Below are 16,372 nucleotides of genomic sequence, written 5' to 3'. Positions count from 1 at the left end.
TCGCTTCGTTTTAGTTCTATCATTAAGTTTTCCTTTTCTAATGCTTTATATAGTTCATGCTACTGTTTTATGATTGTGTAGGATGACACGTTAGATAGATTTTGCTTTGGGGGAATAAACACACACAAAGTTAGAAGTTCCAAGTTAAACATATTTTTCAACAGTAAAAACCAAGTTAAATGTTGTAGTTACTGAATCACTCTGCCATCTTCTTTGTTGGAAAAATTCCATGGTTGCCAGTGTAATGGGTTTTTTTTTTTTAAGCTCAAGGACAATATACAAGTACTGACCAGAATTCTTTGGGCTTTAGAGAACAGATCTGCAATGTTGATGTGGGAAGCGGCAGAAAAAAAAATCTAATAAAGTGCATCTGGGGGAAAATAAGAAAGAAAACACTTAGACAATATATTGAATGAGAATCAGATTCTAACTATTTTTGGCTGACATTTAACTTTCAAAGTTAATGTCTTTCTCAAGTTGCGTTTCATCTTAAAGAACTCTGTACTGTGAAGATGAAAGCAAATAGTTTTGTTTATCTAGATTTCTGTATTCCCCAAAACACTAATTTTACACCTTTCCACTTTTGTCATTAAGATCTCTTGCTTGTACTTGTACAAGCACTGATAGATTTTATTTTCTGTTTAGGTAATAAAGGTGTTAAATCATTCCTAGGAGATGAATAATGAAAGGTTACAGTCACTGCTGAAAGGTTTTTATTTATTAGTGTCATGTCCTTCTCCACGATCCTCTCTATAAAGGTGGAAGTAAACCACTCCAGGATCGTAGTTAAGGGATTGTTTTGATAGGTGAACCAATGAATTTTTTTACTTTTTTGATTCCAGATATTAAACCAACATTTACCCGACCTCCAATGGACACTACTGTTACAGAAGGGATGACTGCAGTATTAAGCTGTGAGGTTACTGGGGCTCCAAAACCTGCCATCACATGGAAAAGGGGTAAACACTTATTCTGGTGTGAAACCATAGTGAATTCCTGCTCTGTTCTCCTCTCGAATACTTTGGGAGAGTCCATTCAGCATGTACTTCTCAATTTTCTCTAGTTCTGTGCAAGAAGAGGATGGGCGTGTCTGTGTGTGTGTGTTCATGCACGCGAATGTGTGAGCACCTTGTGTGGTTTTGTTACTTAATCTTTTGGAATTTCATTGCTTAATTCATGCACTGCAAATAACAAGAGTCATGCTGTTTCTTCCTCCTCCTATGTTTCAGGGAACCAGATCTTAGCCAGTGGCTCTGTTCAGATTCCCAGGTTCATTCTTCTTGAATCTGGTGGGCTCCAGATTATTCCCGTCTTCCTCCAGGATGCTGGCAATTATACCTGCTATGCAGTCAACTCTGAAGGAGCCCTGAATGCTTTCGCTATCCTGACTGTCTGGAGTAAGGATAATGCTTTGTTTTAAATCGAACATTAATCAAGAATTAATCAGTTTTTGGTGTGCTCTCAGGAAATTGTCAAAGTATTATACAGTTCCACTTAATAGAAAAACTTGTATAAATGAATAGGAATAATGTGTCTATTTAAATAAATCTATCAAATTATCCTTTTTTGTGAAAGGATGAATATAAATTTTGTATATTTGGATAGCTATTCAGGATGTTTTTGCGAAAGAAACTAAATTTAATAAAGAATTAGCATGAGTATGAGCTAACTTACACAGGTTTTACACTGGTGTAATTTCATTGGCGCTGATTCTCTGGCAGTGAAAAGCAGCCCTAAACCTGGCAGAGCTGGGCCACCTTAAGGATCCTCCCTACCTAAAGGAACCTTCCGATGGTATAGAACAGCCCTCATAGCTTCTGTGCCACCAACTCCCTGATTGCTGCCACAGAGTTTGTGGCCATCAGGTCATAAGTGATCCCTTGCTTCCATGGTTACTTCTGACAGTTGCCGACAGCCAGTGCAAAATACATCAGGCTTCAGCTGCTCTAAACTAATTTAGGGATCAGCCTGGCACCAATCAGACTCAGGTTTGGCTTGCCCTCCATCACTACGTGGATTTATACTGAGTATCCTCTTAGCTGGTCTACAAAGTCTGACCCACTGACTTTACCTGAGTTACTCCTGGTGTATGGGAGCTGAGATACATTCCCAGTGTGGGAAATCCAAGCTACAAGTTAAAAAAGGGAATAGTTAACATGTTGCTGTTAGCAGAAAAAACAAATCCTGAGTTGAGAATAAAAATCCTTTTTATAAAAAGTAGATTGATCTCCTCTCCTTCCCTCTCTTGGAAGTGCAGCTTAGGGACTGATTATCCTTGGGGCAGACGGTGCACATTTGACATCTATTCATCCTCAAAAGAATGTAAACATTCCACCTTATGATCTTGAGGGTATCTGGAATACACTGGCAATAAATGTAATGTAAGACACACTTGTCATATATGGATGTCATATTGATATGACTGGCTATGCATATGGTTTAAGTATTAGAATGTGTACTGCTTTGTATTCAGATACATTTAATGGAGCACAGCAGGGGGTCTCCATTATAATTATGTCATAATTCATTTCTCAAGGGATCAAATACCTGTAATAGATAGGATCCCTGTTCATTTTTTCTCTCTTGCCAAACTTTTCTGATCGAATATAACCACACACTACATGTACAGCAATGAGAACTCCATTACAGAGCTAACAGGCTTATGCAGGAACAGTAGAAATAATCCTGACATAGTACATAGTGTCAGTAATATTAGACATAGTGCATAGTGATTGTAACGTTGTTGTAGCTGTGTTTGATCCTAGACTGTTAGAGAGACAAGATGGATGACGTATGTTGGTGAGAGAGACAATAGAGCATACATAGAGCTTTTCTTCTTTGAGTAAGCTCAAAAGCTTGTCTCCCTCATCAACGGAAGTTGGTCCTGTATGAGATATTACCTCACCCACATTGTCTTTATTAGTATGATATCTCTGCTTGTACAGATCTGATTCAGTTGGTCGCCTCTTGTACACCTGTGATTTCTCATTTGTTATGGGTTATCATCTCTACAGGAATTTGAGATTGCATTCCTTTTATCCACCCGTCTTCTGCACTTTACTGTCTGCCTGTTTTAGCTGATGATATGAGCTGCCACTACCTCTTTGCTGAGCATAATAGAGATCTTTCACATTTGATCTAGTTGGTATAGTTACAAGCAATTATTGTGTTCTGTGTCTCCAGAGGTGTTTGAATGAAGATAGTTTTGCAACATTTGGGAAAACACCTCTTTCTTATGAGGAACGTTTACACTCCTTGAAACTGCTCTTCTTCCACCCTCATTGCATAGGTTTGATGGGATAAGGTGCCATTTACATTTTCCTGTTTCTGAATAATTTTCAGAGTATCTTCTTCCCCTGCACAGTTTTTGACTCCAAACAGCATGCCTGGGCTCCTGAATAACAATATATTATTGTTGACTTATAGGCACCATAGATGTTGTTGGAACTTTGACTTTGGGGTTGCCAGTAACTGGATTCAGCAAAGACAACAAATAACATTTAGTACTCCCCTAGCGCTTTTCATATTCAAAGCACTGCTCGCAGATTAACTAAAAACTGCTCATGCTGGTGTCCTCTGCTGCTTCTCTAAAGCCTCTTCATCACATACTTAGGACCTCACCTTTACGTAGTTAAATTAGGTCGAGAGGTAAGGAGGGATCCACATAAAGTAGTGGTAAGAGTGTCCTGCCTGTTAGATTTAACTACTGGGCAACCTTCCATATACCATTCAGAGAGCTTCACGCTCACACTCCCATTGCCAGAGTGAAAGAGAGCTTCTTGCCTTTAGTGACGAATAACTCATTCATTGCCCTTTGAGAAAGACAAGATAAAAGTCTGCAATTTTACCTGAACACTGGCTTCTGTTCTTTTCAGATCGCACTTTTATTGTTCACCCTCCTGAAGACAGCACTGTTATTAAGGGAACCACAGCCACTCTACAATGTGAAGCAACTCATGACCCTAGAATTTCAATCAGGTTGGTGGTGTCCATTATTGTTTGTATGGCTTATCTGAACTTAATTTTACAAACTATCAGAGTGTCATTAGGTGAGAAGTTTCAAGATCCCAGATTTCAGCATCAAGCCCTTGATTACCTCATCATAAGATTGTAGACTGCATCATTAATCACATAAATTCCATTTTCTACTTCAGTCTTATGTATTATTTACAATGAGCTATGTTCCACTTCATGGCTTCAAGACAGCCTTCCATGATTTTACTGTCAAGGTTAATACACTATCAATAAAACCAACTTGTCAGAAGCTGCTACTTAATGAGAGTAAAGCCCAAAGGGATCAAATAGGACTTCAGAAGTGTTTACATTGGGAGTGCTGAAACTCTAGGAGGGGGTCTGTCCCCACTCTCTGAAACACTTTAATAACTAAGGGATAAATTCTCATTTAATTGAACCCTGTGTAATGGAGAGCAGAACTTGCCTCTAAACTAGTAGATCTGCACACATGATTCAGAGGTAGCTCACCACTTTTAACAAACTGACAGCATTAAAATATGCACAGTTTAAAGGCACCATACTTGATTGTAGGGCTATGGGCTGTCTATACACATGTTGTGTAGCTGTATACATGTATCTAAATATACACACACAAGCTAGATCCTCTGGCATGGCAGCCACTTTGCATTGTGTTACTGGTGTAACTAGCTCAGGGAGGATCAGTCCGTGTAAGTGAGATCCTGAAATCCATACACCAAACAGAGGGGCTTTTAAGCCATATTCCTTCCCTTCTGCTGTCATAAGAGTATGGGGGTGTGGCTGGAGAAAAGGGGAAGTCAAGGTGGTTCTATTTTACACTGATGTTGGGCTGCATTTTTGGTCCCCTTTGGTTAGAACAATAGGGTGAATGGTCTGCACCAAATATCAACTGCATCAGGGGAGTTTAAGGGAGAGCTTTAATTAACCTTTGCACATATACCACCTCCTGACTTTCACTTCGTGCATTTTGGCCACACCCAAGGACCTGGCCCATAAACACATATAGTATAAAAATCACAGTTAGGTAAATACTTGTGGAAATTTTTTGCAGTATTTGCTTAAATTGAAAAAATGCATTTACTTGGGTCATAACTTCCTTGCACCGCTTTTGTATTCACTTCTTGCAAATATTTTTGTTACTGAGTATTTTTTTATGGAATGGGTTCGTGTTTGATATTACAGAGATGATGAAATGAGCCAGATGAAGATTCAATCGCACTGCTTTTACCTAAGAATGAGTGTTAAGTTACTTGCAGTACAGTACTTCATAAAGGCTTTACCAGCCCCTGTTAAAAATGGCCTACAAAATTCACTCATAATTTTGCCACTCATGAGTAATGTACTTATTCCATAGATATATATTCCATCCTCTATACATTGTTTTTTTGTGTGTATCTATTTTTCTTTCTGGTCACTAGTCTAAGATCGAGGTCGGAAAAGTTTAAAGGTCCTGAAAATATTTGTAGTGGCCTATCAGTTTAGTGTCATTTTTACTGCAGAATTCTAACAGCTGATATCACCTTGTTGTACAAATCTTTCTGAGCTTTCTTAGTTGTATTTGTTAACATTTTGAAACATTGTGACATCCAGGTATGTTTGGAAGAAGGATGGCATTGTAATAAACCCATCCAGCAGTTCCAGAGTTACAGTAGAGAAAGGTGGTACCCTCCTTATTAGCCAGACCTGGTCAGGTGACATCGGAGACTACACCTGTGAGGTTATTTCTTTCGGAGGAAATGATTCGAGAAAGGCTCGACTAGAAGTGATGTAAGTATTCCAGCTATCTGGCTTTTGATTGCACATTGTATTTGGTTTTTAATTATCTTGAGCATTTTTGTACTGTTTCTTTCTATTACTTTTTAAAGAAAAAGTTAAGCCAATAGTTCTTGCTAATGACACTGCCTTAAGAGATCCTCAGTTTTGTGTTTGCATGGACTTCCAAATAGCAGAAGCCAGTTAGCCCTCCTAGGAGACTGTGAGCCAACATGTATAGACGTGTGCATGTTGTAGATGTTTGGAGAAATAGCAGTAATAATAGCTCAGCTCCAGGGACTCGCGGTTATAAAAATGCATCTCCCAGTTTTTTTGCTTTCCTCACAACTCAATAGATTTCAGAACTGTTGGTTTCTGAGGCGTTTTTTATTCTTCTCGCTTGCTTTGCATTTCTAAATTTTCAAGTAAAGTTTCATCAACCACATGCATTTCTCTGCTCTTAATGATCGTTTTTAAAGACCTTTAAAGTGCAGTATTCTGCAAAAGGACTCTTTAAAAAAAAAAAAAGGCATTGTAGGATTCTGTGTTTTCTGTCTCTATCCCTTTGGATCAAATATGATCAGTTTACAAGTAAGATGTCTTTTTCTGTCTTCCAGCCCAGCATATTCAGGCTATGGTCTGAAAATCAAACTGTTTTCTGGCTTGTGCATCATCAGCAATAATAGATGAATATTTCTGCAGGCCAAATTCTGCCTTCAGTTTTACCAGTGGACCACATTTTGCTTTCACTTACTCTAGATTTAGATCAGTGTAACTTCACTGAAGTCAGTGTAGTGCAGAGAGCAGAATTTAGCCCATTATCTTAATTTAGAACAGAATTTGGCCCTGACATTGGTATTTAATTAACAATACTGATGATGATGTGTGAGCTGGAATAGAACGTCCTTCATTCACCCTTAGCTGTGTTGACTTTGTCTTCTAACAGGAGTAAAATGCAATAGAATTGTATTGGCATCACGCAAGTCATAAGCTATGACACTGATGTATGTATGGAGCATATCTGTTGAGTAGGAAGGTAATGTTTTTATACAGTCATTCTTCTGAGTTAAACTGCACTTTAGTGTAACTAAAATAGCATCTGTTTCTTCTGGTCACTCCTGATCGTCTCTTAGAGAAGATTCTTACGGTTCCTTTTACCGTCTGGCAGTGTAATGTGCTCCCCCCTGAGATTTGCTGCACAGAGCTCAGTTTTATATAGCATTACGCACAGTGCCAAGGCTAGATCAGATGCCCATTTTGAGAGAGCTGTCATACTTCCTCTTGTTAAATAAGCATTCTTCCGCTCTCCTCCTGGAGTACATTTCTACTGCTGGGTCGTCTCCAAGAGTGGGAATTTTTGAGGAGCATTCCAAATACTGCCTCCACTCAACCGTCTTCACTTTCCATTTATCCAGACTTCTCTGGAGCCTTTGTGGGCTTTGGCAATGTGTGTAGTATTTTTTTGGAAGGTGGACGGGTGTGAGGGGGGAAAGCTGCCACATCTTTATAACCAAGGCTTTGAAGCCGAGCTACCAATCTGTGTTGATGTGTGTCACACTCCTGTGTCTTAAGTAATCTGAATAGTTCTCAAGTCTGTTGAGCAAAAGGCAGCCTTTTATGTTGTGTTCTGGATCAAATGCACCAACAGATGCATTCATCCCAGAGGATGGTAGGTTGGTCACTGCTCACCTCTGGGGGTTTTATCAATAGAGAACAGTGTTACACCCTATAGAACTCCTGCCAGTGGAAGTTACCTGAAAGGGGCACATCTCTCAAGTGTCCTGGGCCTGTCCCTCCCTGCAACCCTGCCCACTTTCTACTCTGCTGGCTAGTTTTGGGTCCCCCTGTAGAGTGGAGACCGTTGGCACTCTGTCCTCACTCCTTGAGGATATTCTGCTACTGATAGCCTATACTTTTGTCATCTGCCACATGAATCCAGGGAATGGATCAGACCCAGTCTGTTTAGAGAATTCCGGTAACTGGCAAGTTACTCAGCTATACTTTTGAATTGTAATATTTTGATCTCACTGAGATAAAGTACTGCAAGAACATGAAGGAATGCTGTTTTTTGACAACTTACATTAACATTATTTGGCTCAGTAGCACAAATCCACAAAAATTAGAGACATATAATACAATAGAAATTGAAACTGAGAAGAAAATACTTGAGAAGGAAATTCTTGAAGTAAAATTTAAATTAAAAACCAGCTGTTGTATGCATGACAAATCTATGCAGTTCCCTATTCTCACAAATATCTCTTTTGTGGAAAATATTAACAAACATTGGATGTACATTCTCATTTGTGAGCATTCACATCAATGGCTCTCAATCAGTGACAGACGTGAGTATTATATCTTAGTTAACTTTGCAATCTGCCAGAGGAGTTGCCACCTTCCTCCACCCTGGATACCTATATCTTTCCTCTACCTCTGGGCAATTAGAGGGATATTTTTTAAGTGTCAGGCTCCCAACACAGGCTCTCAGGGCCAAGGGACAGAACAGGGGCAAACCTGAGCCTTAGGAGTAGCTGAGGAATTCATAGTCAGGCCAGACTGGGGTCGATATCAAGAGTCCAAGTTAGGTTTCGGGCCCCGAAACAGGAAGTGAAGTCCAAAGCAAGCCAAAGTCAAGCCACGAATCCAAGACCAAGAAGCAGGAAAAGTCATCATGGCTGCAGAAGATCTGTGCTGTTGCCTGGACACTTCCTAGAACATTCTATATAGGGCAGGGAGATAATCAGGCACCATGGGGCTGCTGTAGGTCAAGCCATTAAGGTGGAACTTTCCATCATCTGTGTCAACTGTGGGTCATGGAAAGTGGAGCACAAGGTGATTATAGCTGCTGTGGGTGCCAGTTCCCTGGTAGCTCCACAAGCCTGGGTTCTAGACCCATGGGGCCCTACACTAAGATGTAAGGAACACAAATGCACTGAATGCCCATTGAAAGTCAATCAGTTCAAAGCCCATATTTGCCACAGACTTTGTGTGACCCTGGGCCATTTAATGTTTGTTTGACTCAGTTTTCCCATCTGTAAAAGGGGAATGTTACATAACCATAGTAGACTTCCCTCTGAATGCTCACCAGGTTGCTGTGTTTGGCCTCCACCTCAAAGGACTCCCTGTGCTTTAGGCTTCCCTTGATCTGAGTAGGCTGCAGCCCTGTTTCTTTCTTTGGTGTCCTTGGCACATTTCCTACGCACAGGAGCTCTGTCCATTACCCCTTATAGAAATGGGACCAGGAGGCCTAGCTGCTCTATGCACCAGGATCAAGTCTAACCTCCCATATTTCCTAATAGTATAAGCACATACTCTCCCAGAATTTCACCCTTGTGGGCACTCTGGAGTTACAGTTCACCTCTTCAAGAACACATGATGGGTTCAGCACATAACATACAGACTTTGCAAAGATTTCTAAACACAATTACCCTTTGCTTTAGCTAGCACAAGAAATAATATAGTTCTAGACAAAACAATAAAACACATGCTTCCTTGCTTCAGTTCTCTGACTACTGTTTTGCATTGTCTGAGCATAGACCAAAATCATCTAAGATTCACTCCACTTTCTGCACGTCTTCTCCTCCTAATCATGAAGTGTGTGTCTCTCTCCTGTCAGAATGTTTCCTTCTCCTCACTTCCAAAATGGCTAGTGAGAGATCCTGCCTTTTATAACCTCCCATCCCGTTGTTAGATAACCCTCTGCTCAGCCTTATCAGATGATCAGAGTACCTCGTCAGGTGATCCGTTGCTTAGTAACTTCTCCCCTGGAATTCAGACTGGAAAACTAGTGTGCCCTGGGTAGCAGCCAACTCTTTGTCCAATGGTGTGCCATTTGAATGAATGATTGTCAAAGTTAAATGTCCTTCTATTATTAGCCTTGTGCCAGGTGCATGAATTTCTCCTTTTGCAAATTTTGGATTTTAGCTCAATATGGAGACAAAAGATAGCAGACAAGACAACCAAGTTCCACATTCAGAGTGGATTTTGAAGTCTGGTACAGATATACAGAAAATCCCCAATATCAACCACAATTCATAAGCTGCACGTTGACAGATTCCCTGAATCATCACAAGGAATAAAAAAGCTTCCTTCTCCATCCCTTTGTCTGTCTTGTCTATTTAGAATATAAGCTCTTTTAGACAGGAGCTATGTGGATCTGTGGTGCCTAGCATAATTGGTCCCCTACTGTGATACAAATAATAGATAACATTAATTAGTGCAAACAGTCTGATTTGACTCTGGCCAAACTTGTAATTTCTCAATACCACCATGATATAGGCTTTCAAGAAGGCACACTCACCTGACTGTCTGTTCTCTGTAGGGAGTACACTAATCATTCCTGTGTTAGGAGCTGGATGAGACAAATGGGAAAGCTCTGAACAGAAGACAGGCTCCTCATTTAATGTGTTAGAAACATTTATGACAATGCCATCAAGGCAGTGTGTTTTCTTAGATTTCCTACCTTGACTTCCTGGCAAGTTGTTGGATCCATCAGCTGAGCTCCAGATTTATCTGGTGTATGGTGGATCTGACTTAGGAAATCATTCATGAGTTAGGAGCAAAGCTTTTTTATAAATTGACAAGAAGGCTTGTTTAATTTCAGTCAGTATCTCTAATTAGCTGCTCTTGGGCCATTCTTCTTAGAAATCTCTCCAACAGCATGTCTGGTTTAGTTCCCATAACAAGTAGTTTTCTTCTAACTAATTTTATAAGACACAATGTGTGTTTGCTGTGTAAAATTTTTCAGTTGCCCTCTGGAAGTTATGAGCTGATTCAAAATATTACAGTATTTGTTTCTAACATGTATCATCTGCAATTCTCTAACATTCTCTAGCCCTATCACCGTGACTGCACATTCATTCTTGTTTACATAGCCTCTATTTTAATTGCTTTGTCATCAGATGACCTCAGTGGCTCTCTCATTAACCTCAGGCATGACAGTACAAGGCAGATACAAAACTATATCACCATAGAAAGTCGTCTTGCGGAAGTTATGGAGAAAAGTGATCACACCTGACTCCTTAGCATGAGAGGTGCATGATCTGAGCTCATGATATTTCTTATGTGAGATCTTCATATATTTCTATTTGTAGCTTAGGAGAGTGAGAAAAAAATCAGTTCTTGAATTAGACTGATGACAACCGTCCTAGGAATGTTCCATGCCCCACACAACATCACCCCAAGTCTCGCTCTCTTCCTTGGTTTGTTAGAGGCAGAATAGTCCTAGGTAGAAGTTCCTCTCAATCTAAAACACAGTTAAAATTATCATGCACGCACATGACTTTCAGTATGTTTAAGTAGCAAGGGAAAGCAATTTCTTAGAAAAGAAAAAAGCAACACTCTCTTTGGAGGCATGAATATTCATGACAGTGATGGGGGGATTCATTTATCATTGCCTTGCATGCTCTCCTCCTCCTTTGCCACCATCTCTTATGTACAAAGTGTAAGTGTTTTATAAAGTGGGGAATTAATATTTGTTAATCGCCACTTTTGTGCATTTGAGAGAGAGCAATACACTTCCCCACTCCAATTTCTTTTTAATTTTAAATGTTCATTTCTGATCAGGTGTGTTTCTTACACACACTCTGTATCCGCCTCCAGGGGCTTAAATTTGTTGTTAGACAATGTAGACCCTTAAGATTAAAGGGAATTATACTAGTGGTGCTAGGTGTATTGCATGAAAGTTACAGTTCATGGTGTTAGTGCTCTCTGGGAACAGAGCACACCTCCCATTTCCTTCATGCTGCTGACTAATTGTCCTGCATTTTAGCATTAGGTGTGAATCTGACAGAATAATCAACTAAACCAAATCCTAAGCAAAAACATGTTTAAACTCAGCTTATGCTTAAAAAGAACATTAGCTCACGTATCACTACTCCAACAAGTCTCTGGACTGCTTCCTTAATGGGTCTCTAGACAAGCTTGACAGTCTCCTTTTCAACTGTCAGAAAACGCTTTTAGGTCCCTGGACAAGTTTCAGCACAGAACTGAGAGTGAAAAAGGATATGTCCAATTTCCTCTGTAAAATCATTCAGTACGTATCCTAAAGGAAAATGCTGTCCTGCAAACTCTTCCCCAATAATATACCTTCTTATATCCCCAAATGAACTTAAATGCAACTTTCTACATTTACAAGAAAACAGGATTAACCAATCAATATAAATACTGGCAACATCCTTAATATGTTCAAATAATTGTTTATGAAGTGCTTAATTGGGTGGAAATTGTTGCAACCCCACCCCTACTTCCCATAGCCACTGCTCCTATGCAATGCCCTGTGCTAGTGTCTTCTTTTGGAAGAGACTGTGGCTGCAGCTCATCTCGGCCCCATTCCCCACAGGGCCTTGTGATAGATGGAGGAGGTCTGTGACATCGATGAGCAGCTACGCAACCAGCCATTTCACTCTCCTCCCTTCAGCAGGTTCCTTTGCCAGCTTAATTGTAAATGTGATTTCTGAACCAAGGTGCACAGGTTGATCTGGGGTTAGGATGAAATACAGCACAGGACCCTTAATAAGGTTTAATGTTTAATTTAAAAATAAATAACTCACCTTCTTCCTCCCACAAGAAATCTGAAATTCAGAGCATGGTTTGCACTGCTCTGATTTAAAGATATGGTCTGCATTGGAATCATTTGTATGTTTAGATGTGCAGGCGAAGGAGTTCGTTGTGCTTTTTAGAGAGTGGTAAATATCCAGCAGCTTAATGAATTAAGAAAATAAATGAGTACATTTGCTAATTCAAGAATGTCAAGTACAATTATGGCTTTTTGCTCTGATCGGAATGGGTCAGCAATAATGGATGTTGAGGAAGAATTTACAGTCAGCTCTGACAGTGGGAGGAGAGGTTGATCAAATGGGTGATAACCAGCATTCCCTCTTCTTCTGCTTTCCCTGTCTGGGAGATCTTAGCCCTTAGGGACTGAGATAGCAAGAAACAGAACTCAGGTTTATAAAATACAAAACAGGGATAGCCATATGTGTTGAAGATCAGCATTCAATGAATGCAGCAGAATTTGGTTTCCGCACCTCATTGTACAGCCTCTATCACTTTCAGCCAGTGAATCCAAATGAAGTATTTGTCATGGCACATGTATTTTTAGGAATTGCACTTTTTAATTGAGGTTGTGGGGTTTTTTTTATAATGTTTCATTTCCCATTTCCATGGAGTTTCTGCAGGCATTTTCACTACATTTTCTGCTTGGATACTTCCAAAAATTCCTTTTATATGAGGGAAAGATTCTACCAATGACAGTTAAAAGCTTTCATCCGCTGCTAATCAAGTTATTTTGTAGCCTAAAAATACATATGCTAATTCTGATTACTAACTCTGTTTGGATAGTGTCAAAGAGTATGAAGAATTCCATGTTAAATAATGTCTCCCTTGTGTTTTACTTTTTATATGTTTTACTTCTGTGCATTGCTAGGATATCCTTGGGTTTTTTAAAACAAGAAAAAGAAAAAAAAATGTATTAACCAAGTTGTCTCAATTAAAAAAAAAAAGTTTGAATTTGGCTTTTTCCACAATAAGTCACAGTTCCATTCGCTGTCGAACTGTCAACCCTAGGAATCTCAGCATAAATTACATTTTAGAAACAGGACAAAACTGAATAATTTAGAGATCTATTTTATTTATTTATTTTCCAGTGGGTACTGGTACGTATACAACTTTCGAACTGCACAGTCTCAGGGCGTGGGTTTAGATTCATTAGGAACTGGGGAAACTTTTGGGAAAGGAGGAGCCTATATGGGATGTATGGGCTCCACCTAAATCAAAATGGAACCAGATTGCTGGCACTTAAAATTAAAAAGGTCATAAGGCAGTTTTTAAACTAAGGGCTGGGGAAAAGCCGACAGGTGCGGAGGAGCACAGGGTTCGGACACAGACATTCCTTAGGGGAGGATCTATTAGTGGAGGTTCACTATGTCCTAGTAAGGAGGAGAGGGTAGAAGATGATAAAATACAGGTAGGATCTGATGAGAAACAGTTAACTGAAAAAAATCCCATTCAATTACATCATGTAATGGCAGACAGCTAAAAAGAGACAAGTTTTTGAAGTGCTTATATATCAGTGCTAGAAGTCTAAATAATAAGATGCTTGTACCAGAGAACCAAAGAAATGCCACCATGGCTAAACAACAAAGTAAAAGTAGCAGTGAGAGGCAAAAAGGCATCCTTTTAAAAGTGGAAGTTAAATCCTAGTGAGGAAAATAGAAAGGCACATAAAGTCTGGCAAATGAAGTGTAAAAATATAATTAGGAAGGCCAAAAAAGAATTTGAGGAACAGCTAGCCAAAGACTCCTTTTTATTTATTTATTTATTGGCTATAAATTTTTGAGTACATCAGAAGCAGGAAGCCTGCTAAACAACCAGTGGGGACACTGGACGATCAGGATCAGGGCTGGCTTTAGCAAGTGCGGGGCCCGATTCGAATACCCAGCAGCGGTCCAGGTCTTCAGCGGCACTTTGGCAGTGGGTCCTTCACTCGCTTCTGGTCTTCCACGGCACTGAAGGACCCGATGCCAAAAAGCCGTCGAAGACCCGGAGTGAGTAAAGGACTCGCCGCCGAAGTGCCGTCAAAGACCCAGACTGCTGCTAGGTGAGTAAAAATTAAAAAGTTAGGCACTCTTCTTTAGAGTGCAGGGCCCTCTTAGGTGCGAGTGCGGGGCCCTCTTAGGCGCAGGGTCTGATTCGGGGGAATTGGCCTAAAGCCGCTCTGAGTGAGATGCTAAAGGAGCACTCAAGGACAATAAGGCCATTGTGGAGAAACTAAATGAGTTCTTTGCTTAGGTCTTCACGGCTGAGGATGTGATGGAGATTCCCAAACCTGAGTTATTCTTTTTAGGTGACAAATCTGAGGAACTGTCCCAGATTAAGGTGTCATTAGAGGAGGTTTTGGAACAAATTGATAAACTAAGCAGTAATAAATCACCAGGACCAGATGGTATTCACCCAAGAGTTCTGAAGGAACTCAAATGTGAAACTGCAGAACTATTAACTGTAGTCTGTAACCTATCATTTAAATCAGCTTCTGTACCAAATGACTGGAGGATAGCTAATGTGATGCCAATTTTTAAAAAGGGCTCCAGAGGTGATCCCAGCAATTACAGGCCAGTAAACCTGACTTCAGTACCTGGCAAACTGGTTCAAATTATAGTAAAGAACAAAATTGTCGGACACATAGATGAACATAATTTGTTGGAGAAGAGTAAACATGTTTTTTGTAAAGGGAAAGCTTGCCTCACCAATCTACTAGAATTCTTTGAGGGGGTCAACAAACATGTGGACGAGGGGGATCCAAGGATATAATGTATTTGGATTTTCAGAAAGCCTTTGACAAAGGTCTCTCGCCAAAGGCTCTTAAATAAAGTAAGCTGTCATGGGATAAGAGGGAAGATCCTCTCATGGATCAATAGCTGGTTAAAAGATAGGAAACAAAGGGTAGGAATGAATGGTCAGTTTTCAGAATGGAGAGAGGTAAATAGTGGTGTTCCCCAGGGGTCTGTACTGGGACTAGTCCTATTCAACATATTCATAAATGATCTGGAAAAAGAGCTAAACAGTGAGGTGGCAAAATTTGCAGATGATACAAAACTACTCAAGATAGAGGTTAGGGACACCATCCCTGCTCATCCTGTTTGCCAGAAGCTGGGAATGGATCACTTGATGATTACAAGTTCTGTTCATTCCCTCTGGGGCACCTAGCATTGGCCACAGTTGGAAGACAGAATACTGGGCTAGATGGACCTTTGGTCTGAACCAGTATGGCCGTTCTTATGTACAAGTCTGATGTTATATAAATGTTTAACCTTCTACAAACATTAGGCCAAATGAAGTGTAGACTGATTTTTGCGTGGGGTTTATCCCTTCATTTTTTCTTTTCTTTTCTTTTTATATAGAGAGCTGCCTCACTCCCCTCAGAATCTTCTGGCCATCCTGAATTCTTCATACAGCCACAGCGTGATGCTTTCCTGGGTGCGTCCCTTTGATGGAAACAGTCCTGTTCTCTACTATATAGTAGAGTTGTCTGAGAACAGTAAGTGGAGTCAATACATTGCAACCTCTTGTGTTTCTTAACTATTCAGCCTTCATTTCGGGCTTAGCGTTTACCAGAGCCCTCTGTCTGTTTTGTCTGTGTATTGGAAAATGGATTCTCTCTTGCTTGGTGTTCATATGGCTCCTAACACAGTGGGGCCCCAATCTCAGATGGAGCCATGACAATGTCTAGACACCATGACAATGTTAATAATTATTTTAATGGCTTACCAAAGATACTGGAAATGGAGGTAATGATGCACTCTGCCTTCAAGACACCCATCCTTAATGCACATGCAGTTTCATATGTTAACTCCTGCTTTCCCTCTTCTGCTATTTTAACACCCTTCCTCTAAGTTGGCAATTGAGACTAGTGCCTAAAAAGATACCTAGCTTCACAGGTTGCAAAGCTGACCATTCTGAACTGTCACTCCTCACAATTCCCTCTTCCTGCCAGGCTGCCACTTCATGGTGTGACATTATTGATATGAACATGGGTTGCAACCAAGGTCCTGTAGTGGCACCAAATCTTATGTAAAGGGGGTCATATAAGGTGTCTAAGACCAGGTTATGGGTTACTGGTTATGATTATGCT

The 16,372-nt window shown here is 40.2% G+C and overlaps 1 protein-coding gene across 2 annotated transcripts in view; it reads left to right on the top strand.

The window, feature by feature from the left end:
- Positions 1-16,372, top strand: part of SDK1 (sidekick cell adhesion molecule 1) — a 662,005-nt gene that overhangs the window by 470,220 nt on the left and 175,413 nt on the right. For both annotated transcript variants that reach the window (XM_075069178.1, XM_032767751.2), the window contains exons 10-14: positions 843-959; positions 1,230-1,397; positions 3,876-3,978; positions 5,584-5,760; positions 15,642-15,778. In XM_075069178.1, the coding sequence (XP_074925279.1) occupies positions 843-959; positions 1,230-1,397; positions 3,876-3,978; positions 5,584-5,760; positions 15,642-15,778 (702 nt within the window). The remainder of the gene's footprint in view (positions 1-842; positions 960-1,229; positions 1,398-3,875; positions 3,979-5,583; positions 5,761-15,641; positions 15,779-16,372) is intronic.

The sequence above is a fragment of the Chelonoidis abingdonii genome, chromosome 9 (genome assembly GCF_003597395.2).
Source record: "Chelonoidis abingdonii isolate Lonesome George chromosome 9, CheloAbing_2.0, whole genome shotgun sequence".
NCBI classification, from domain to species: Eukaryota; Metazoa; Chordata; order Testudines; family Testudinidae; genus Chelonoidis; species Chelonoidis abingdonii.
This window is presented reverse-complemented; position numbering and strand designations above follow the sequence as displayed.